The 22,439-nt window shown below is 43.7% G+C and overlaps 1 protein-coding gene across 4 annotated transcripts in view; it reads left to right on the forward strand.

Moving 5' to 3' along the window:
• Positions 1–22,439, forward strand: part of DDR2 (discoidin domain receptor tyrosine kinase 2) — a 150,047-nt gene that overhangs the window by 99,382 nt on the left and 28,226 nt on the right. For 3 of the 4 annotated variants that reach the window (XM_082615750.1, XM_082615751.1, XM_082615749.1), the window contains 4 exons: positions 19,617–19,719; positions 21,206–21,437; positions 21,751–21,898; positions 22,290–22,395. In XM_082615750.1, the coding sequence (XP_082471876.1) occupies positions 19,617–19,719; positions 21,206–21,437; positions 21,751–21,898; positions 22,290–22,395 (589 nt within the window). Of the gene's footprint in view, positions 1–770; positions 866–19,616; positions 19,720–21,205; positions 21,438–21,750; positions 21,899–22,289; positions 22,396–22,439 lie in introns of all 4 variants that reach the window. The other variant, XM_082615752.1, reaches the window with a different exon arrangement.

Here is a 22,439-nt window from a genome sequence, read left to right on the forward strand (position 1 = left end):
GTAGATATAGCATAAGTGCTCAATTTGATGAATTTTACAAACTGAGCACATCCATCTAAGCAGTATCCAGATTAAGAGACAGAACTGTGCCAGCACTTCAGAAGCTCTCCTCACACTCTCTTTCAGTCACTTTTCCCCACCCTCACCCCAAGGGTAGTCATTATTTTGTTTTCTAACAACATAAATTCATTCTTCCTTGTTTTGTACTTTATTTAAGTGGAGTCATCTTTTGTGTCTGGCCTCTTTCATTCAATATTTTGTTCATGATATTTATCCATATCATTGCATGCAGTTGGTGACTGTTTCCATTATTGTATATTGTTATTTTATTTGAATATTTTATTTATTCAGTCAACTGTGGATGGGAATTTGGATCATTTCCAGTTTGAGCTCATTATGAATAAAGCTCCTATAACCCTTCTTGTAAAGGTCTTTTGATAGAGGTATATACTCAAGTCAAAAGACTTGAGTATATACCTAGAAGTGGCTTATATGTTTCATATAATCTGTTTTTCTACATGTGGCCAAAGAGTTTTCCAAAGTGATTTTACCAATATACCACCCCATGGCAGTGTGTGAGCATTCCAGTAGCTTCATTCTATATTTGGATTCCTGAGGGCATTTTCATTTCCTCTTCTTCATATAGCATGAGTGTACATTTGTGAAATGCTCACCTTATTACTTTCTTATAATAAGCTTAGTTGGTGTATCCCAGATCTGAACTTTGACACCATTCTTTCATTTTTCTGCTTTGTATTCCTCTCACCTAGTTGAAGTCTGGTTGCCTCCTACTACATTTACCAAGCCCAGTGTCATTCTCCCTGCTTTGGTCTCCAAGGAAGAGTTGCTGTGAATGCACAGAATGGTAGGATGTTTTGGTGCTTGGCACACTCATAGAGACTGGTATGACATGAGGCTATTTAAATGACTAAACCAAAAGAGCTAGCCATCTGTGTTTGACAACATCGCTGTAGCCCTGGAACAGAAAACAGGCTGTTTGAAGACAGCAAGCAGTTATCTTTAAAAAATTTTCCCCCATTCCTGGCATCAACTATTTCTACTGGCTCTTTCTGCCAAGGAAAAAGAAATAAAGGTCTTGACTTGCAAAGATCTTTATAGGGACATGGAATATTTGAGGTATGCTGAGGGGATAATACTTCCCTCTACCATTTCTTGTATTTTACCAAGTTAATCTGGAGACAAGCAATGGGAAGCAGTGAGTCTAGTCACAAAGCTTGGGGCTCATGGAGGCTTAGGGCTCACACATACTGATGAACTCAGAGTAGGTACATAATAAATGCGTGTTGATTTAAGGATGACTTTTCAGAAGTCCTTATTGGTGTCACCGAAGGACTGAAAGTAATAGAGTAAATTCTTGGCCAGTTAGATTTTCCCCACAGGCTGGCCATTTGGTATAAATAGATGAAATGTTGGAGTTAAGTCAGGAGAATTGGGTTGTAAACAAATCTTATATACAATCTATTGTTAAATATTGAAATATGTTTTAATAGATTATTAAGTATAAATATTGTTTGGCAAATAGTAACTGGGCTAAGCATTAAATTCAATTAATATATAAAGTCTAAAACAAACACTGATTTAAGCTCATTTTGAAGATTTCACCATGACCATTGGTCAGTGAGCCTTCTGTCTTAGTATGACTTATTCATAATAAGGATATTGAATATTTTAAAATATCAATCTAGACAAAGATGCAGAAGCCAACAGAGGGTGAATAAAGTTGCTATTTAGAGAAATTCTCTACAATTGAGATCCTAAGTGTCCTACAGTTGCCACTCCCATGGAGGCTGCAGAGTAGTTCTAGTGTGATACAGGTCAAGGCATGAGGGCAGTTGGGCTGGTGGCTCACTGCTCTGAAGCACTGGAGTTTTGACAGTGGCAGCAAAGCAGGTAGTGGGTTAGGTGATGTTAGTAGCATTTCCAGTAGTGGCAGTGTTGAAATTGGTATTGTCACTATGGGCTGCTGTGGAAGGTTTGCAAGTCCATATGGGAAATACTGACATACAGGTGTGTGTACATAGTCTTGAAGTGTGAAAGGTGTGCCTAGCCCTCTTCTAGCTGCAACAGTGCATCAGGGATTGGGACCTACTGACTGTCAGTTCAAGGAGGAAGTCACTGGAAAAGTTTGAGGCAGTTCCCTCTGTCAACATCTTGTCTCAGGAGAAACATTTAGCTATTGGCATCTGCATCAAAGAATCATACCAACAATTTCTGAACAACATTTCTACAAATCATCAAATGGTTTGGATATTATTAGAACATTCTAATGAATGATTTGCAGTTCATTTGGAATGTAATATTTAACTCACTTAGACAATTATTTTGAGAACAATCCTAGTTACAATCCTGGCTTGGTTTTTTTTTTTTAATTGAGATGTAGTTGCTGTACAATATTCTGGTGTACAATGTAGTGATTCACAACTTTTTAAGGTTATACTCCATCTATAGTTATTATAAAATAGTGGCTATATTCCCCATTTTGTACAGTATATCCTTGTAGCTTGTTTTATACCTAATAGTTTGCACCTTTTAATCCCCTACTCTCCCCTCTGGTATTGCCCCTCCCCCCTTCTCTCTCCCCTCTGGTAACCACTAGTTTGTTCTCTATATCTGTGAGTCTGCTTCTTTCTTGTTATATTCACTAGTTCGTTGTATTTTTTAGATTCCATATATAAATGATATCATACAGTATTTGTCTGACTTATTTCACTTAGCATAATGCCCTCCAGTTCCATTCATGTTGGTAAAATGGCAAAATTTCATTATTTTTTATGGTTGAGTAGTATTCCATTGTATATATACACCACATCTTGATCCATTCATTTGTTGAAAGACATTTAGGTTGCTTCCCTTGGCTTGGTCTTAAATTAGTTGCATAACACTACTAAAAGTCATTATATTTTTCTTTGTACTTTCTTAATCCTTTCACCAGTAGTAAATGAAGTTGGATTAGATAATGTATGAGATCCTTTGTCACAATCCTACTATGATTTAGTGGTATGGGAACTTTACTGCCCATATTGGAAGATATTGCTAGGCTTTGGGCTTGGAAACGGGGTCCCTGAACTTACATGGTTATTCTTTGCAAGAAAGAGCATTTGTCCCCAGCTCCCTGCCACTTCCCAGGCTCAAGAATCTAAAGTCTGAACTTCAGAAGAATCTTGCCTTTAAGGCTAAGCACATAGGAGATAGCTGATGAATATTTTTACAATTTAAATCCTAAAATCCTCCCTAGTGAGAAGTTGAGTCCAGAAACCCCGCCCCAGCCTAGCCTGCAGGAGCTTCATAGTAATAGAAGCCACCTTCTCCTGGGCATCTTTTTCTCTAGAGGTGGGCCCAAGAGGAAACCTTTTACACAGAAGAAATAGCACAAGCAATGGCTGGGAGGGAGGGAAAGTTCACATGCAGGGTGATGAGCAAAGGACCCAATAGGGCAGTTTTCCATCCTCCGGTAGGGTCCATGGGTCAAGAATCCTCTTTCTTAACTTGGGCTGGGGCTACTGGACTTAATAGGAGAGCCAAGGCTACCTCCATGGGAAATGGACACCTCTAGACTCCACAATGAAGTACAAGAATACTCCTGGCTATTGAAGTTTTTTGATCAGACACCAGGGTCAGGCTCCTCCAGAATGTATAAAACTGGTGTTTCAGTGGCCATTAAGGGTCCAGAACCTTGTGGAATTCCAGGTAGGAGGAAGTAATAGAAGTAAACTGGTTATTCTGAAAACCTAGTCCTGAAAACCTGAAGTCCTGAGGACTCACTCAGCCAACTAGAAAACTGCTGTATGTGAAGAGCACAGGGGCAATTGTCCCCACTCTCCTGGCTTGGGTTGTGACAACTACTTGTGGTTGGAAAAGGGAGAAACACCTCTTCTCTCCAACAAGCAACCCAGGCATTTAGGATCCATGGTACAGAGCCAGGGCAGGGCAGTGCTGGGACTTCCCATTTCCATCCTGGATTTTCCCCTCATAGGAAGCAGGCAACTTGCTAGCAGTTCAGAGCTCTTGGGTGGGGCAGTCCTCCTTTGGTATCTAGAATGTTCCCACTTTGAAAGGAGGAACAAAGACGTTAAGGGTTTGAGATTCAGAGAGGAGTTCTCCTACTGGCTCCAAATTGGTTTTCGGTTCATCCCTGTGGTTTTATTCTTTCCAGCATCAGTCCTGCATTCAGTGAGTTCTTAGGGTCTAGGGACCTAGAATGCTGCAATGAACCTTAGAGATATTTAAGTCCTTCCTTCTCATTTTACAGATAAAGGAACTGGGAGTCAAAGGGGGTGAATGGTTTGTCCACGACTGCACACATAGCTAATGGCAAAGCAGGGACCCCAGGCTCCTGTCTCCCAGCCCCAGGTTTCTTCCACCAGACTACCCACTCCTCTGGGAGCCACTTGAGGAAATGATCTTTCTCTAATAATCATGTATAGCTGGGCAGCTTCATGGTTTCCTTTCTGTGGCTTCTGATGTACATTTATGGGGGTGAGAGGTAATTTGGGTTTAAGGGACAGCCTGAAGCCAAGGAATAGGGTAAGACAACAGGATCCTATAGAGGTCACACTTGGAACCTCGATCTTGTTAGCGCACTCAGCAAGCAAGGCTAGAGCTAGAAGTCCTTCAGGACTGACTCACCCTTGCAAAGAAACCAAAGTACTGGAGATGCTCTGGTGCTTTCTGCACAGAGTTGTCCCCTTCTCCCCACTCCGTCATCTCCCACTAAGGCTGATACCTGCTACACATGTTTCTATACTAAAAATAATTTCTGTTTCCCAGGGTTCTCATTATTCATTTTCTCCAGAGATGTGCTGAGAGGGTTTATGGGGCCTCAACTGTTAATCAGAATGTGGTGCTAGTTCTAGGTTTCTGAAACAAGGCCTGAGGTGCTAAGGCTGTGTGTTTGTACGTATGTGTACGTGTGTACTTCATATGGCTTGAGCAGGGCCCTGGGAAGGCACCTCCTGGGTTGAATTTCTCATAAGTGAGCGATGCTAGCTGCTGCCCAGATTGGCTCTTTCTTGCTTGTGTGTTTGTTTGTCGAGTCTAGCCTCAGGGTGGCCTTTGGTATCCTTCCTGCCAGTAAAAGGATCTTTCTCTGGGGATAACAGGAACTCATTTGCCCCTTAAGCACTCTTAGTTGTGCCAAATGGGGGAAAAGAGAATGCAAATTTTGAAGAAGAATACCAACTAATATTTAAGGAGCACTTAATATATTCCTGGTACGATTCTAAGTGGCGTCAACAAATATAATCTTCACAATCATCTTATGAAGTAGGTGGTATTGTTATTCCAGTTTCACCGAGGGGAAATTGAGGCCCAGAAACATTAGGTAACTCAAGATTATAGACCTAGCCAATGCTGGGATTTGATCCTCCTCTGGGGAGCACATTCTTGATCTCTGTGCTCTACTGCCTCCTGGAGTGTAAGACTCATTGAATGTTTGTGCTACCCAATCACATCAAGTCTCCAATGTCATGCTGGCTGAGATGGTGAAGGTATGAGAGTGACCCAGAGATAAAGGAATTTGCCAGTCTCAGTGAAAAAAGGAAGGGAGAACACTGAGCTCAAGTAAAGGCACAGAGCCACAAATAGAAGAAACAAGAGGGTGGAGGTGTTTGTCACCGAGAGGTCATAGGGCAAAGATGAGGTCAAGGTGTTGCCATAAACAGGAACCACATGATTTTGGGATCCTCAGTATGTGACAAGTGCTTTCTGCTTAAAGGCTTTGCCTTCACCCAGTGATAACAAAATGCTGTGCCAATGTCTTCCCTCCCAGAATGCACGTTCCTTTTGCTGTAAGATTTCAACAAATCTGGGATCAGGACATTCTAAAATCTAAACAAGCAATAAGCTTCTCTGGGCCCTCTTTCTAGATTGTCCCCTAAATTGGTGTTTCTTCTTGACCCTGAGGTCATATTACAGACAGCATGGAGAGTATGAGCTGACAGCAGAGTGTGATGACAACAAAGATGGTGAAGAGACCACGGCAACTGAGAGATCTAGATTCTAGTTCCAGCTCTGTCACTATCTAGCTTAGTGACTTTAGCTAAATCTCTGCACCTCACTTTGCTCCCTTATAAAATGGGAAGAATAAACTCTGCTTTCTGTACTTCACAGGGTTACTATAGGGAGACCAAATGAGATAATGAAGTCAATGGGCTTTGGAAAGTTATATGCAAATATCAAGGGTTGTGATTTGTTACTTTTGGAAGAGAAGGAAATTAAAATAACCCAAACATTATAAAACAATAGTTTCTATCAAGCAGATGATGGAGGAGGAAAGAGAAAAAGTGTTCATTAGTGACTTTTATCGTCTGTGTTCTCCAAGAGAGACTCAAGTTACCTTTGGAGAATAGGGGTTTCTAACAACCCTGAACTCCGGCCATCCTAATTCCAAGGGATTCAGGGCCGTGTGCCCAGGCTGAGCATATCCATGACGGTGTATTTTTTCTGAGGAGAATAGTGTGATTGTTGACTTAGCTCTTGGTCTTAGCCAACAGGCCTCTGAAGAGCATGGATGTGGTAAGATAGCCCTCCCAGAATTTTTCAGTGGTTTGGACACATACACAGTAAAGTAAAGCAAAAGTTAAGACATTCAAAACAATGAGGGTTTTGGAGCAGGGGGGCTTAAGTGGGAGGTGATGAGTTGTTAAAAAGTATGCAACTTCTTTTTTTCCTGCTTCACAGATGTTTATGACTTTGGCTATTGTCTTATTTGGTGTGGTGTGGATCTCTTGTGTCCTCATGATGGACACCTATCACAGTGCTTGGCTTATAGAGGCAATCAATAAATATTCGAGGAATAAAAAGAAGGTAGGAAAGAAGGGAAGTTAAGAAGCTCCCAGGCTTCTCTGTTTTTTCTAAAAAAATGGATCTAAATTATGCCATGTGAGACTTGATCTCACAAAGATGTTCAGAAGCTGAGAAGAGGCCATACGATATCATCCCTCTAAGTGATGGGAGTGCAAAGTAGAAGGATGATAGACTGAAGTTCCCTGAGCTGCAGCTACTAATGTGCAGTAAAGAGATTCAGCCTCTGATGTCTGAGGGCTGAGAGAGCCCTTCGCTTTGCAGAGGTAGAGTTCAGCCTTGTTTATTCCTAAAAGCTTAAGGTCTCCCTCCTTTGGCCTGTGGGCAGAGCATTTTAGTGATTATAAATAAAGAAAAATGTGCTTAAGTTTACCCAAATATGTGTAAAGCTTTTACTCTTGACTTTTCAAGGGAGGGATTCAGATTTAATCTTTTGGGTGCTGTAAGCTGTAGTCAATATATAAGGTCTAACAATGAAGAATATCTTCTATGTATAAGCATTGCTAACTTAAGAAATGGTTCATCCTGGCATAAGAGAAGCCCTGGCTATGGGGACAGGCTAAAACCACCTTGAGAAAGCTATAATATTAGTTCGTTTGTTTTTAGTAGGTTAGACCAATACTTAGGACTTTGTCATAGCTTTTCTTATTGAAGAACTTGCTCAGTAGTGATGGATGGCTATCCTACTACTACTATACTACTACTACTAATTATAACAGCAACAATGACATGGTATATCTATGGCTACTGGTTGTATTTCTTGATTAAGTAAAATTAATCCTTAATTTCTTTTATGAGGATGAATCTAAATTCCTCTCTTGAAGTGCCAAGAGTAAGAAGTTTACAAATACTGGGGTAAATTCAAACAAATTTTTCTTTATTTATAACCACCAAGATGTCCTGAAATTGACTTGGCCCACTTCTCTGTGAGGCTAGGGTGGTCTCCTCTTTAGAAATGTGTTTCGATCTTTGATTTTCTTAAGAGGAGGTGAACCCAAAGTCCAGATTGGCCAACAGTGAAAGCAGTTGGATCTGCCTTTACTTGGTAGGGTAGAATTTCTCCACTCTGGGCAATTGGTAAGGGTATAAGCTTGGATTCTTGGCTATTCAGTGCTTTTTAAAAACTCCTGTGTTTTCTCTGTGGCCTCTCTTCCTGGTGGGTCCTGAACTCTAATCTTTGTTTTGTCAGACTCAAAAACTCAGTTCAGCCTTTCAGAGGGCTTCTCCTTAGGTTTCTCCACTGCGCCTCTACACAGCACCATCATTTGGCAAATGTGCTGAGCAAGAAAAAAGCCGCCTGCTAGGAGGATCCCAGGTCTACTTCAAAAGCTCTTGGATTTTATCCTCTGGTGACCCTCTAACCAGTGCAAACCCCAGAGTCAGCCTCTTGCCCTTGCCTCCAGTTGACAAAGGGCTACACATGACTACAGAAGTTATGCCACCTCTCCGATTCTCCCTTCTCTGAAGCTTCAGTTTCTCTGTTCTCACTACCTCAGCAGCAATCAGATGCCTTCAAGTAGATGATTTGTGAATTTTATTCAGTTCTTCCAGTTATCCTCAGGTGGAGGGTTACTGTAAGCTACGCCATGACACCTGGAAACAGAAATAAAACGTTAACTTTTATCTCGTTGCCATTGTGATTCATATTAACTGATTATGCTTTGCTTTTCGAATTGGCTAGTAGGAAGCTCAGAGACAAATTTGAGGCCCATCACCAGCAAAAGGTATAAAACCAAATGTAATATTTTGGATATAAACCTTAGCTCCATCTTATCTTATTGTCCCTGTTCTCTTTCCCCTTACCCACATTTCTCCACTTATTTGTCTGTTTATTTATTTACTTAGTATCTTATACAGCTTTGGAAACCAATTCCAATCTTTTTTTTTTTTAGAATGATCAGAGTAAAAATAGTTAAGAAAATAACACCTAACCTTTATTAAATGTTACTGTTCTAAGCATTACTCTGCTCTAAACATTACTATCTAAGTACTTGACATATATAACTCATATTTCCTTACAACATTCTTATAAACAAGTACTATTATTACTGTTAAACTGAGAGGCTTAAAGCTTAATTAATCTTCCTAAGGCCATAAAACCTTTGAATTGCTTAAGAAAACATGAATGTAACATCCCCTCTCCTTCTCCTATATCATTTACTGAGCCCTATTGCCTTCCAGGAAGTGTGCTAAGTTCTTTGAATACATTATATTAAATCTCCACAACAACCCTGCTTGGCAGGATTATTAAAAGACTAGGAAGTTGAGGTTCAGAGAGGCTTAGTAACTTGTCTTGGGGGTCCCGCAATTTGGAAATGGCAGAATCAAGTTTTAAGCATAGACCTATTTTGATTCCAAACTATGCTGTGGCTTTCTTCTCAACTCCTGACTCATGGCTACCCAGCTGTGTCTTCAACCTACCTCCCTGTTGAGGGAATGAACACACTATTTTACTACGAGTCTTTCACTGACTTTGTTAACCAGGAAGAAGAACATATCTTGTCTGACCCTCATCACAGTACCCGGAAATCCAGTATAGCTTGGGTCCCCTCTTCTGGAGCTCTGCAATAACTGTTTCTGGAAAATATTTTGGGCTTTTAGGAAAACTGCATTTCTAAAGAAGTGTTCCTAAGGGGAATTTAGACTTGGGCAAAAGAGGTCTTGGCAAAATAGCTTCATTGTACCTAGAGGAACCCAAATAATTTTCCTTGGCACCTAGCAAGATCCCTTTATGTAGATATTTCCCTGCACAGTCAACCAGTCTGAAGTAGCCTGCTAGGTGTAGCTTATGGAGAGAAAGGGCCCAAATAACAGCTTCTTTAACTAGACCACCTTGTCCTCTCTGGAGCTGAAAAAACTAGGTCATGGTAGCCTGAGCTTGAAGAAAGAGGAACCAGGGCTCAGGGGATCTGAATTTCAGTCCTGATTACCCTAGTCAGCTGTGCATCCTTGAGTAAGTCAATTCACATTTCTGGGCCTCAGAGATTCTGATATTTAACATGGAGCCCTTGAAGGGATTGGTTTCCTAAAGTTCTGGCTCTAAAGTTTTATGATTGCAAATGTTCCTTTAGGCCAGAGACTGTCTTGGGTCCCCTGGTTGACCCTAATAACTGCACTCCACCCCTGTCAGTCTTACCTTGCCTGTGCCCAGAGAGGCCCAGCTGTCAGCTCTTCATGCCTCAGGCCTTCTGTGTGTCGTGTATGTGTTTTCTTGGAAGCTGCATATAGGACACTCATTGATGGGGGCCTGTGGTCTGGAGCTAACAGTGAGATGGTAAACATCATGGAACAAGCAGCCCTTTCAGGCTCTCAACTTTGGCAGCACAGTGTGAAAATAATTCTTGGAAGCTGGGGCCTGGTGGCCGCTGCTTCTCCTCAGCCTGCCTGCCAGGTTCTACCAGAGCTCAGGATGGACCGAGCTCCCGCCTGGGCATGTAGCAGCCAGTACTGGTAGTTTTCCACTCTGAGAAACTGGAAAAGTGAGTTGGCTTCTCTGTCCAGGAGACTGGTGGATAGTGGAAGCGTCAGGAAACCACCAAGACAACTCAGCAGGCAAAATCAGGTGATACTTCTTTGCTGCAGGGTCTCTTGCTTCCCTTGCTATTTTCTGCCTTTTCATGCTGCTTTATATTTCATAATGTGGAGCTCAGAGGCAGATGGATAGGCTCTGATAAACGATGAGGTAGGCTTGGGGGAAAGCAAGGGGACCTGACAATTAGGACTTGGCAATTCTGAGTCTTTGCTATTGGCTGGGATGCCTTCCACAGAAGGAGTTTACCAAAAATAGGCATATTCAATAGGAAAACCACATTGGTACTGCTAAGAAGTGCCACGTTGGTTGCCCTGGGCCAAGGTTCATCCTGGTTGCAAAGACCCACTAGGATGAGAAAGGCCATCCAAGATCATCTTGTCTGTTTTCCTGTGTCCTTTCTCTGAGGCCCCTGGCAATACTGATTCATCAAGACACTTTGCCTAATGGCTGCTTCGCTGGCTCTTGTCTCTGAATTCCCTTTCCTCATCCTTATATTCCTTGGTCTCAACTTCTAGACCTCCAGCCCCACTCCATTGTCTGAAGAGGGTTTATAACACTTGTGGCCCAGAGCCTTATTCTAGCTTGAGCTGGGGATCCTCCACTGACTAATATTCATGTCAGAATTTCTCTTCCTTTCATGCAAATGCCCACAGAGCCCTTGAAAGAGCATCCCTGCCACTCACTGTCCTCTGGAGATAGTTGTGAGCTGGGAACAAGATGGCGTTCACTCTGACAAGCCTTGACCCTTGTTGGGGAAATGCAACTGAGCAGGGTATTTTTTCAGGAAACATGGGCTGAGTATCTTTTGTGGCCAGGCACTTTGGGAGGTTCTGGGGCAGAGAAATGAATCAGTTGCAGCACCTGCTCTGAAGAATTCAACTTGTGGTTAAGTTCACAGTCTCCATTCATCCATCCTTGCATTCATCCTTCTGTCCATCTACCCATCTCTCTATTTCTTTGTCTACTTATTTATTTGCCAAATGTGTGTTGAGCATCTAATGGTGCTCTGTGTTGGCAGATGGTGAGGGGGAAAAGAAAGAATCTGATATGATTACTATTCTCAAAATTGCTTACAGTTTCAATAAGCAGGTAAACAAGCACAAGTAAAATGGAAACTCTCTGGTGAAAGTTGTTACCTAAAAGAACCCCCCATTTTCCCCACCATCACTTTTATCCTCATACCATGTTTTAGTGTTTTCCATAGTTTTGTCACACTACCTGAAATAGTAATAGCTAATAAGAGCTATAGTCAAATAGACAATCTGATTGACTATTTTTAAAAAATTATTTATTTAATTTATTTATTTTTGGCTATATTGGGTCTCCATTGTTGCGCACGGGCTTCCTCTAGTTGCAGCGAGCGGGAGCTACTCTTCCTTGCGGTGCACGGGCTTCTCATTGCTGTGGCTTCTTTCGTTGTGGAGCACGGGCTCTAGGCATGTGGGCTTCAGTAGTTGTGGAATTCAGGCTCAGTAGTTGTGGCTCTCGGGCACTAGAGCGCAGGCTCAGTAGTTGTGGCACACAAGCTTAGGTGCTCCGTGGCATGTGGGATCTTCCCTGAACAGGGCTCAAACCCGTGTCCCCTGCATTGGCAGGCAGATTCTTAACCACTGCGCCAACAGGGAAGCCCTGATTGCCTAATTGATTGTTGAAAATCTATTGCCTTTTGTCTCTCTCCCCTACCAGAAAGTAAGGTCCATGAGATAAATCATTTTCTCTATCTTATTCACTACTGTGTCTTCAGAATAGTACCTGCCACATAGCAGAACCTTATTTATTAAATAAATACACAAATAGTCATTAAATAAATATACTTGTTAAATAAATCCATGAACAAATCCATGAATAAATCCATTAATAAATCCATGATAGGTTGCAATAAAATATGTAATGGCCCAGGCTTACAAGGAAGTCTCAGATGTCCGCTGCCTGGTTAAATGTCATTAGTAGGGGCTATCCTTCTGTAACTTCCCAGGCATTTGTTTTTAAGTTCTGTAATAATAAACAACATAAAACTCTTCTTTTACCACTTTTTCAACAGATATTTATTGAGGACACAGTTAATGCTAGACACCCTACTAGAAACTAGAGAGACATCAGAGAGAAAGATAGACAGGATCCTGCCCTCAAAACATGTACTGTTTAGTGGAGAGAATGAAATTAAACAATTATTTGTTCTACAAGTGTGAAAGGTGCTATAAAGGAAAAGAAGTGTGTTATAAGCATTTAACAGAGATTTCTAATTTAGCTGGGGGCTCAGAGGAATTCCCTAAGGGAGGCATGTTCTGAGAGCTAGAGGATGAGCAGGAGTTAGTAGGTAAAGGAGGGGAAAGGAAGAACATTTCAGGCAAAGGGTACATCATGTTTAGAGAGACCTCGAGGCTGGAAGGTACTTTGTATCATTGTGAAGTTGAAATAAGACCAATGTGCTGAGATACAGAGAGCAAAGATCTGGGATGTCCCAAGATGAGGCCACATTATCCTGAGAAGAATGAGAAGCTGTCAGAAGGTTTATGTTAGGATAAGACTTTAGGAAGCTCACCTGTGCTACTATATGGAGAAGGGACAACAGGGGAACCAGGAAGAAGAGCTAGAAGGCATTATAGTTGTCCACATGTGAGATGGTGGAGGTTGGGCCCTGCATAGGAGGTGTGGGGAAGGAGAGAAATAGCTGGACTTAAGAAATTTGCAGGTGATAAATTTGTGGGATTTACTGATGGGCCCAGTGATTCTCAGAGGCCAAGTTTACACCTCACCCCTTGATTGCCTCTGAGCAGAGGTAACATGTCACCTATCATCCTGAATTCCTCCTCTCCAATAACTCTATATCCATCTCCAGGCAGAGGTTCAGAGGCCCTGCTCTTGACTCAGGGAGAGCCCTTCTAGTTTTTGTCAATGTTGTTGCCACTGTGCTGTCTACACAGAATGGGCTTAAACCCTTCTGTGTGATGCTTCGGTGTGATGGAAGGGCTGGGGGTGGTGAGGACGAGGGGAGCTCTGACACATTTGCATTTTTTTATGTGGAGAGCTGAAGCCTCATCTTCTCCCCCAGGTCCTCTAATTATCAAACTTGATTGTGCATCAGAGTCACCTGGAGGGCTGGCGACACCATACTTTGCTGGGCCCCATCCCCAGAGTGTCTGATCCAGTAGGACTGGGATGGGGACTGAGAATTTGCATTTCTACCAAGTTCCTGGGTGATGGTGACGCTGCTGGTCCTGGGAGCATACTTTGAGGACCACGGCTCTAACTCAACGATAGATAAGGAGAACAGAGCCTTCGGGAGGGAGCTGATACTCGTTTACACCCAGGAGAGTATCCTATGTGGGATCTCGGTCTCTCTCTCTCCCTCTTTCTCTGTTAAATAGGGTAAGTTCTTGTAAGACTTTAGTTAGAACACAAAATAGAAAGGATCCCTGAGCCCGGGAAATATAATGGAACTGAAATGTTCCATGAAGGCAGCTATAGCAGCAGCATCTCTGTTGAAACTTCTTGGTTGCTGTTCCCAGGATAAGCAGTGCCTTGGTGGGGAAGTTCTTTGCAACAATATCATGATTCACCCCACACGACCCTCCTTCCCCATTTCTGGTTTACTTTACATGTTCCAGGAAGCAGTTCTCATTACACTCATGGTTCAGTAACTAGAGATACATGATAGCCAGGAATGAAAGCCCAGTGGGACTGTGAATGAGGATTTCTCTGGCTGTCTGGCAGAGTCCCAGAGGATCATCCTGGGTCCAGGCTGGGAGGGATCTGGGAGCAGTGTGGCTGCACAGCAGAATCACCCGGGAGACTTTAGAAATATGAAGGTTCCTGGGCTCAGCTTCAGATATGCCAAAAACAAATCTCTAAGAGGAGGCTCATACATATGTATTCTAGAACCTTCCCAAGTGATTCTAAAGTAGTTGGTCCATGGACTGGCTTTTTTTTTTTTTTTTTTTTTTGGCGGTACGCGGGCCTCTCACTGCTGTGGCCTCTCCCGCCACGGAGCACAGGATCCGGACGCACAGGCTCAGCAGCCATGGCTCACGGGCCCAGCCGCTCCGCGGCATGTGGGATCTTCCCCGACTGGGACACGAACCCGTGTCCCCTGCATCGGCAGGCAGACTCTCAACCACTGCGCCACCAGGGAAGCCCCATGGTCTGGCTTTTGAGAACCACTGCCTTAGAGAACGTCTACTCTGACTCCCTTGTTCTCCACAGGAAGAAACTGAGATCTAAAGAGGGTGTGTGGAGTTTGCTCTGATCCCACATGGTTTAAATCAGGGGTGCTCAACGCCCAGGCCTCGGACCGGCACCGATCCGTGGCCTGTTAGGAACCGGGCCGCACAGCAGGAGGTGAGCAGTGGGTGAGCAAAGCTTCATCTGCCGCTCGCTCTCCATCGCTCCCCATTGCTCGCATTACTGCCCGAACCATTGGTCGCATTACTGCCTGAACCATTACCCCTACCCCCCACGCCCCACCCACTCCCTGCCCCTCATCCATGGAAAAATTGTCTTCCATCAAACCGGTCCCTGGTGCCAAAAATTTTGGGGACCGCTGGTTTAAGTGGTAGAGCCAGGAATGAATTTGAAATCACTTGATTTTCAGAGGTTGTATAGTTTAGTGAGGTCACAGCCTCTAGAGTCAGATTCTAATCTGAGTTAGCATTTACTCAGTGAAAGGTCTTGGGCAGTTATTTAAACTCTTACCAGTAAAATGGGTAATAAGTGGGAAACTTGAAATAATGAGTGACAAAATGCTTATCTCGTTGCCTGCACTTGATAAATGCTTCTAAATGGATGCTATTCTTACCATATTTCATTGAATTTAAGAAACTTCTGACTCTAAGATGTATCATTACTTTCTGTGCCTCTAAAGAAAAAAACAAAACAAAACAAAATTATCTATGACTCACTATTTGCTTGCAAGACGCACTCAGATTTGTAGAGATGCTAACATGTGAAAAAAAGGGAAATGTGGTATTCCAATTCTCTTTCCTCCACCCTACGAAGGTTATTATGTTATTAAATTAAATACTTCAACAATAAATGCAGATTTCTGAAGAAGAAGCACACAGTGTGCTAGAAGAACAACAAAGAGGCCAGCATGGCTGATGGGAAGGGTAGGGTGGAAACGAGGTCTAGGACACTCAGGGCACAGATGATGTGTAAGGATTTTGAATTTTATTATGAGTGAGATGGGAAGTTAATGGAGTGCTTTGAGCAGAAGAGTTACATGATCTGATTTACATTTTAGTAGATACATGGGACAAAAGCAGGCCAGTAGGAGGTTCTTGTTCTCTTCTTGGTGACAGGGGACAGTGAATTGGCCTAGATTGGTAGCACAATATTTGTAAAAGGTAGGTGGGATACAGGAATATTTTTAGAGTAGCTAATACGATTTACTATTACCTGATGGACTGGATATGAAGTATGAAAGGAATCAAAGATGGGCCTCAAGATTTTTGACTCAAGTCATTGGAGGAATGGAGTTGGCTGAAATGGAAAAAGCTAGGGAATGAGTTTTGTAGGGAGACTATATTTCACTCAACTTTCTTCTTATTCCTCATCTATATCTATCTCAAAGGTTTACCTTCTGTTTTCGATAAATTTTTTTTTTTTTTTTTTTTTTTTTTTTTTGCGGTACGCGGGCCTCTCACTATTGTGGCCTCTCCCGTTGCGGAGCACAGGATCCGGATGCACAGGCTCAGCAGCCATGGCTCACGGGCCCAGCCGCTCCGCGGCATGTGGGATCTGCCCCGACCGGGACACGAACCCGCGTCCCCTGCAGTGGCAGGCGGACTTTCAACCACTGTGCCACCAGGGAAGCCCTTGATAAATGTTTTTTAAGCACCTATTCTCTCCCCTGATGTGCCATGAGAAATAAAAGGAATAAAAACAAACAAGATACAGTCCTATTATTTTTCCCTCCAAAAGTTTGGCATCTGTAGGGGAGATAGGACTCACAGAAATAATTATATTACATGGCAGTCTGTACCTACTGCTATAACAGAGATGTTGAAAATGTCAGAAATCAGAGGAAGGAGAAATTTATTGGAAGTGGTACTATCCTCCCTCAGAAATGCTTGCTTTAGTTGAGTATGAGTTCATTAGCCTGCAAAAGGAGGGTGCTAGATAGTAACTTAGGCTAGTCTTTCCACTGCAGGTACACTGACCTTGCTGTACCTCCAGCAGCCAAGAACGCTCTTTCCTTGCATTTCCTGTGCCCTTTACACAAAGCAGGTTCCCCTCTGGAGTCACCTAGCTTGCTGTCTTCCTTCACTGAGCTCTCTGCTCAGTCAGCTTATCTCAGAGGTCTTCCTGATCTCTTTAGTTAAAAGAGAACCTATTCCCTTTCTATACTTTATTTTCTTCACAGCATTTACCATCTCCTCCCCTACTAAATTTTTATTTGCTTATTGTCTTCTCTCCCACCCTAGAATGTAAACTCTGTGACGAAAGGCTTTGTTTGCTGTTGTAACCCCATAAAAATCCCCCCCCCCAATCACTGGGTGAATGAATTAATAACAATAGGATACTTTAAAAACCATGGATTTAGTAAGCAACAAGCAAACAAGTAGATTACCATGCTGTGGGTGATGTTGAGATTGAACTGGATTTGGGAACGACCTTTGGTTTCGGAAGGGACGGAGGGTGCCAGAGAGCAGCTCGCTTACTGATCAGCTGAGCTGCCATCAACATCCTGGCATCTTGGGAGAGACAGCTTTCCTCAGGTCATTCTTTTGGCTAAACCAGAGTGGGGCAGTCTGGTGCACGGGGACAAACTTTGTGTTAGGACTCAGAGATGTGATCTAAGTCAAACCCCTATCGCTTAATAGCCATGGGACCTCAGCTGGTTTCCTCATATACAATTTGAAAATAATAGTACATGCCCTCCCTACCACATCGGGTTACTGGGAAGGTAAAAAACAGGTAGGCGGGCTTCCCTGGTGGAGCAGTGGTTAGGAATCCGCCTGCAACGCAGGGGACACGTGTTCGAGCCCTGGTCTGGGAAGATCCCACATGCCGCGGAGCAGTTAAGCCCTCATGCCACAACTACTGCAGCCCGAGCGCCTAGAGCCCGTGCTCTGCAAGAGAAGCCACCACAACAAGAAGCCCTCACACCGCAATGCAGAGTAGCCCCTGCTCACCGCAACTAGAGAAAGCTCGCGCATAGCAACAGAGACCCAACGCAGCCAAAAATAAATCAATAAATAAGTTTATTTTTAAAAAAGTCATTATAAATATTGGCTATATTCCCTGTGCTGTAAAATTTAGAAAAAGAGGTAGGCAGTTGGACAGCCCTTTTCAAATTGTGAAGAATTGTATTTTAGGGGTCAAGATGGCAATTGGGGGCACTATGACATGGCTGATAGCCAAAAGAGCCAGGAATGTCTGCCATGGCGAGCCAGGCCCCCTCCCCAGGATGTCCCTGAGGGAAATATACACACAGGGGACAGTGGCAAAGGGAAAGCAAAGTTCTACTTTATTAGTAGCTGGACTTGTGTCCTAAATGCCAATGCAGGTGCTCTGGTAAACTGGACTGGGACATGTAGCATGTGGGTTAAAGGCCTCCAGAAGCCTCTCCTTGCCCATTCAGTCACTGATGCTCAGGACTAAAACACTTAGCACATGCAACAACATGTATGAAAAACTTTGAGGAGGGGACCAGAGCAGACCTTTAGTCAGGGCATGGCCTTTGCTTCCTGATAGGATGAAGCAGAAGAGAGGACAGTGCCCTGTGTGTGACTTTGAAACGTACATTGACCTCACTCAATGGTAATTTTGGCCTCATTGGGATCCTGTATTAGTATTTCCTCATCCTTACTCCTCCCTTCAATTTCATGTTCCAGAGTCTTCAGATTTTGAGAATCTGATGCTTCATTCCTAAACCTCCCAGATTCAAGCATAATGATTATCTGCAGAGCCAATCACCTCTGATGGAGAAATTATACATTTGACAAGAGTAGGCAAAATGATACTTTCAAATCTGACTTGGAAAATGCAGTGGACAGTAACATAGAAGAGTTTCAGTTGGGTACATGGCCATGTTTCTTGTCAAAGCTGCCTGTATATGGTTTTGCTTAATCATACTGTTTCTTAAAGTGTCAGCTGGCCCTTGACTCAGAGTCATCCTTACCTTTCCTAGGGTTGGACAAGAATCCAGGAACTTTTCTGGGTGTGATACGGACAGAAGGGCTTCCTGCCTTCAGCTTGTCATGATTATAGTGGATATCCTTATTCTCCAAGCCCTCCATGTTCTTCAGGGACAGCAGTTTGGCTGTTTCTGTGCTAAGCTTGGACACAATGCTCACATGAAACCATTTTCCCTTTGATGTTTTGCTACCTCTCCAGGGAACTTCTAGGAAAGGAGCTTGGTTCCTGTTAGCCCTGTAAGTTGCCTACCTTTGTCTCCGTCTAGACTAGGGAAACCTCACCCACCTTCCTGCCACCTCTACTTCATCCTACGGTTGCTTAATGAGGGCAGGCTTTCCAGGAAGCCATTAGTCTTCAAGCAGTTTCTTATTTCTGCCCAGTAAACATAAATCTCCCATGGGGCGAAGGAACAGGAAGGCCTTGGCTATCTGCTTTGGAAAGGGCCGTGAAGATATACAAATAAAAATCTCAATATATTATCCCACCCCAGAGGTTACTTTTTGAAAAACAGCTTCACTGACATAAAATTGACATACAATAAACTACACACATTAAAAATGCACAATTTGGGCTTCCCTGATGGCGCAGTGGTTAAGAGTCTGCCTGCCGATGCAGGGGACACGGGTTCGTGACCTGGTCTGGGAAGATCCCACATGCCGTGGAGCAGCTGGGCCCGTGAGCCATGGTCGCTGAGTCTGCGTGTCCGGAGCCTGCGTGTCCATGCTCCGCAACGGGAGAGACCACAACAGTGAGAGCCCTGCGTACCGCAAAAAAAAAAAAAAAAAAAGAAAAGAAAAGAAATGCAAGTCTGCTAATAAGGAAATGGGGATGGGCCATAGAGTTATTACCAAATAAAAGAATAAGTCAGCACATAACAGTATTGTTAGAGTTTGGACCAAAAGATAAAGTTGGCTGAGGTTCAATGCTTGGAAGATTGAACACTAATAAGTTTGGAGGCAGGGCCAGGAAGAAAAGGCTGAGAGAGTCATAGTGGTCAAACTGGGGTCATAGAGGGGCCTAGTCCCTCTTTCCTGTCTAATAATCAATTGCATTCTAGCTGGGGGTCTCTGAAAATAAAATAAAAGGATTTCCTCTCATTTCTCTTTGGTTTCCCTTGGTTCAGCCATATGCCGCTATCCTCTGGGCATGTCAGGAGGCCACATTCCAGATGAGGACATCACAGCTTCCAGTCAATGGTCAGAGTCCACAGCTGCCAAATATGGAAGGTGAGAATGGATGTCTCAAGAAAACCTGAGTTCTAGGTTGGACAGATTACTGACTCAAGGGTCTAAGGAAGAAGTGTGGTACTTGGTGGGAGCTGGTGGGAATGGGGGAAGGACATCAAAGTGGACCTGCTCTGCATGTTTTCAGGTAAAGAATTTGGGGCCCGGCAGCATGTGCTGGTCTAGCAACCTCACCCTAACCACAGGGGGCCTAGAGCCACACCACCCACAGCAGATGAACTTATTGATATGCAGTGCACTTGCTTTATCTCACGTTCTCACCATGAGCTATTGCAGGAAGTGGACTACAGTGGTACATATGGAAAAGTGCAGATTAGGTAGGTCACTGAGAGTTAGGAGACACGGCCCTCTTCTCAGTGGGTGTTTGTGAAACATCAGTCACAGTGCAAGGCATCAAGGCCTTAAATAGACATTGAGGCATCCAACAAATTCTTCCCTCCTCTCAAGGACACCTAACATAGAAGGGCCACCCTCATCCATAAACAAAGTGTGTTGGGTTTCTTGTGGTCTAATATCAGGGGTCATTTAAAGCAATAAACTATTGCTTGTCAAAAATTATTGTCAAAAACTATTCAGCTTGTTAAGAAGTAACCTTTGTCCTGGAATCTAGTTCTTTTGGTGTAAAGCATTGCTTTCTGTTAAAATGGAATCATCCATAGGAAAGGCAACCCTATAAACCTTCTCCATGATTTCTGTCTTAGTGTATGAAAGATTAGAGTGATGTTTGGTGGGGTTGGAAGGGAGCAACAATGAGTAGGTGCCGTCTGTGAGAGAAGGCACATTCCAGGGAAGAGGGAAAGGGGTAAGAGGGTCCCAAAATAAGCCTTATAATGATTTCACAGTTTTGTTTGTGGGTAGCTCAGCCTGGAGGTAGTAAAATGAAACCAGATTATTTACTATTCCCTGACATATTCTTACCCCTCACTTTCACCATAGGTTTCCATGGCTTTTTGCTGAGCTTCCATGCTCACCCTGCTGGTTAAAATTCCACTACATTACACAACCCACACTGCAGGTCTTATGATTCCTCCCTCCCCACTCTTATAACTTGATATCCAGGCAAGGAGTGGTTAGCCTTGTTATGCTGAGACTGAAAATGGGGGGTGGGGGTGAGGGTGGTAAAATAATTCAGTGGGGAATAGAGGGTAGGAAGGGTTTCACTGCATGGGACCTCCCTTGAGATCTCTAAATCAGGATGGGAAATAAAGGCTCCATATCATCTGAAGGCCTCTAGCTCCCTGGTGGTGACTGTCTTTCTGGGTTTCATGGTGCCCCAGGAAGAGGGAACTGACCACAAGTGGGTACTGTGGTGACAGTCAGACTGGTAGGGAGAGCCCAAAACGTCCATCTGGACGGGACTCCCAGCCTGCTGTCTCTCTTCAGCACTGGGCAGCTGCTTGCTGGGGACTGGTAAATAACTCTGTGGTTTCGTGGTTCCTTCCTCTATCCCCAACCTTCATCAATCAAGGCTGGACTCAGAAGAAGGGGACGGAGCCTGGTGTCCTGAGATTCCAGTGGAACCTGATGATCTGAAGGAGTTTCTGCAGATTGACTTGCACACCCTGCACTTTATCACTCTGGTGGGGACCCAGGGGCGCCATGCAGGGGGCCATGGCATTGAGTTTGCCCCCATGTACAAGATCAATTACAGTCGGGATGGCACTCGCTGGATCTCTTGGCGGAACCGGCATGGGAAACAGGTGAGAAGAAGACACATCCAGACCCTGGGATGTCTGGGACCATATTTTGACTTAGGCTAGAAGAGGAAGTACACAGTTTGTCTATGTAAGTGTGTGTGTCTGCAGATCTGGGATGCCCTTGTAAATGTGTGACCCAAGATGAAGGAGGGTGGGGTGGGGGGCACACATAGGAATATCAAGGCTGTTGAGTGGATACATTCTGCTCCTTGAATTAAAAGGAGAGGTTCCATCAAAGAGATAATGACTTGGGGAATGAAGAAGAGTCAGCATAACTTCATAGCATCTTCTCACTCTTTCTTTTATCTCTCCTCAGGTGCTGGATGGAAATAGTAACCCCTATGACATTTTCCTAAAGGACTTGGAGCCACCCATTGTGGCCAGATTTGTCCGCTTTATCCCAGTCACTGATCACTCCATGAATGTGTGCATGAGGGTGGAGCTTTATGGCTGTGTCTGGCTAGGTAGGTCTCTAGAGAGAGCATGCAGACGTTATTAAAAACCCCAGCCCTTGGGAAATAAAGGCAATCAAATCAGAAAGAGAAATTACTTTCACCAAGAATTTCACTGGAATTACTAATCACCAATAAGTGATCCCCTCTTGGTTAGAGTAAAGAAAGGAATATTACTCATCCACCCAGGGCTTGGTGCCCCACACCTGGCATACTGTATTCCAAGTCACTTTGCTGACTGTTGCTGAGGAGTACTCCCTGTGTGCCCAGATTGAGTCCTAGGTGGACACATTGCTCAAGATTGCAGTCTTGAAGCCTCAGGTAGTTTCCTAGGATAGTTGTTCTGAGCAGCAGGTGCACCTCCTTCCCAAAGGCACTGACACATCTGTGTTTCCTTTGGCAGATGGCTTGGTGTCTTATAATGCTCCAGCTGGACAGCAGTTTGTACTACCAGGAGGCTCCATCATTTATCTGAACGATTCTGTCTATGATGGGGCCGTTGGGTACAGGTAAATTCTGGGAAACTTTAATCATCAGAGTGGGGGAATGGCCA

The sequence above is a fragment of the Mesoplodon mirus genome, assembly GCF_964341445.2.
Source record: "Mesoplodon mirus genome assembly, chromosome: 3".
Taxonomy (NCBI): domain Eukaryota; kingdom Metazoa; phylum Chordata; class Mammalia; order Artiodactyla; family Ziphiidae; genus Mesoplodon; species Mesoplodon mirus.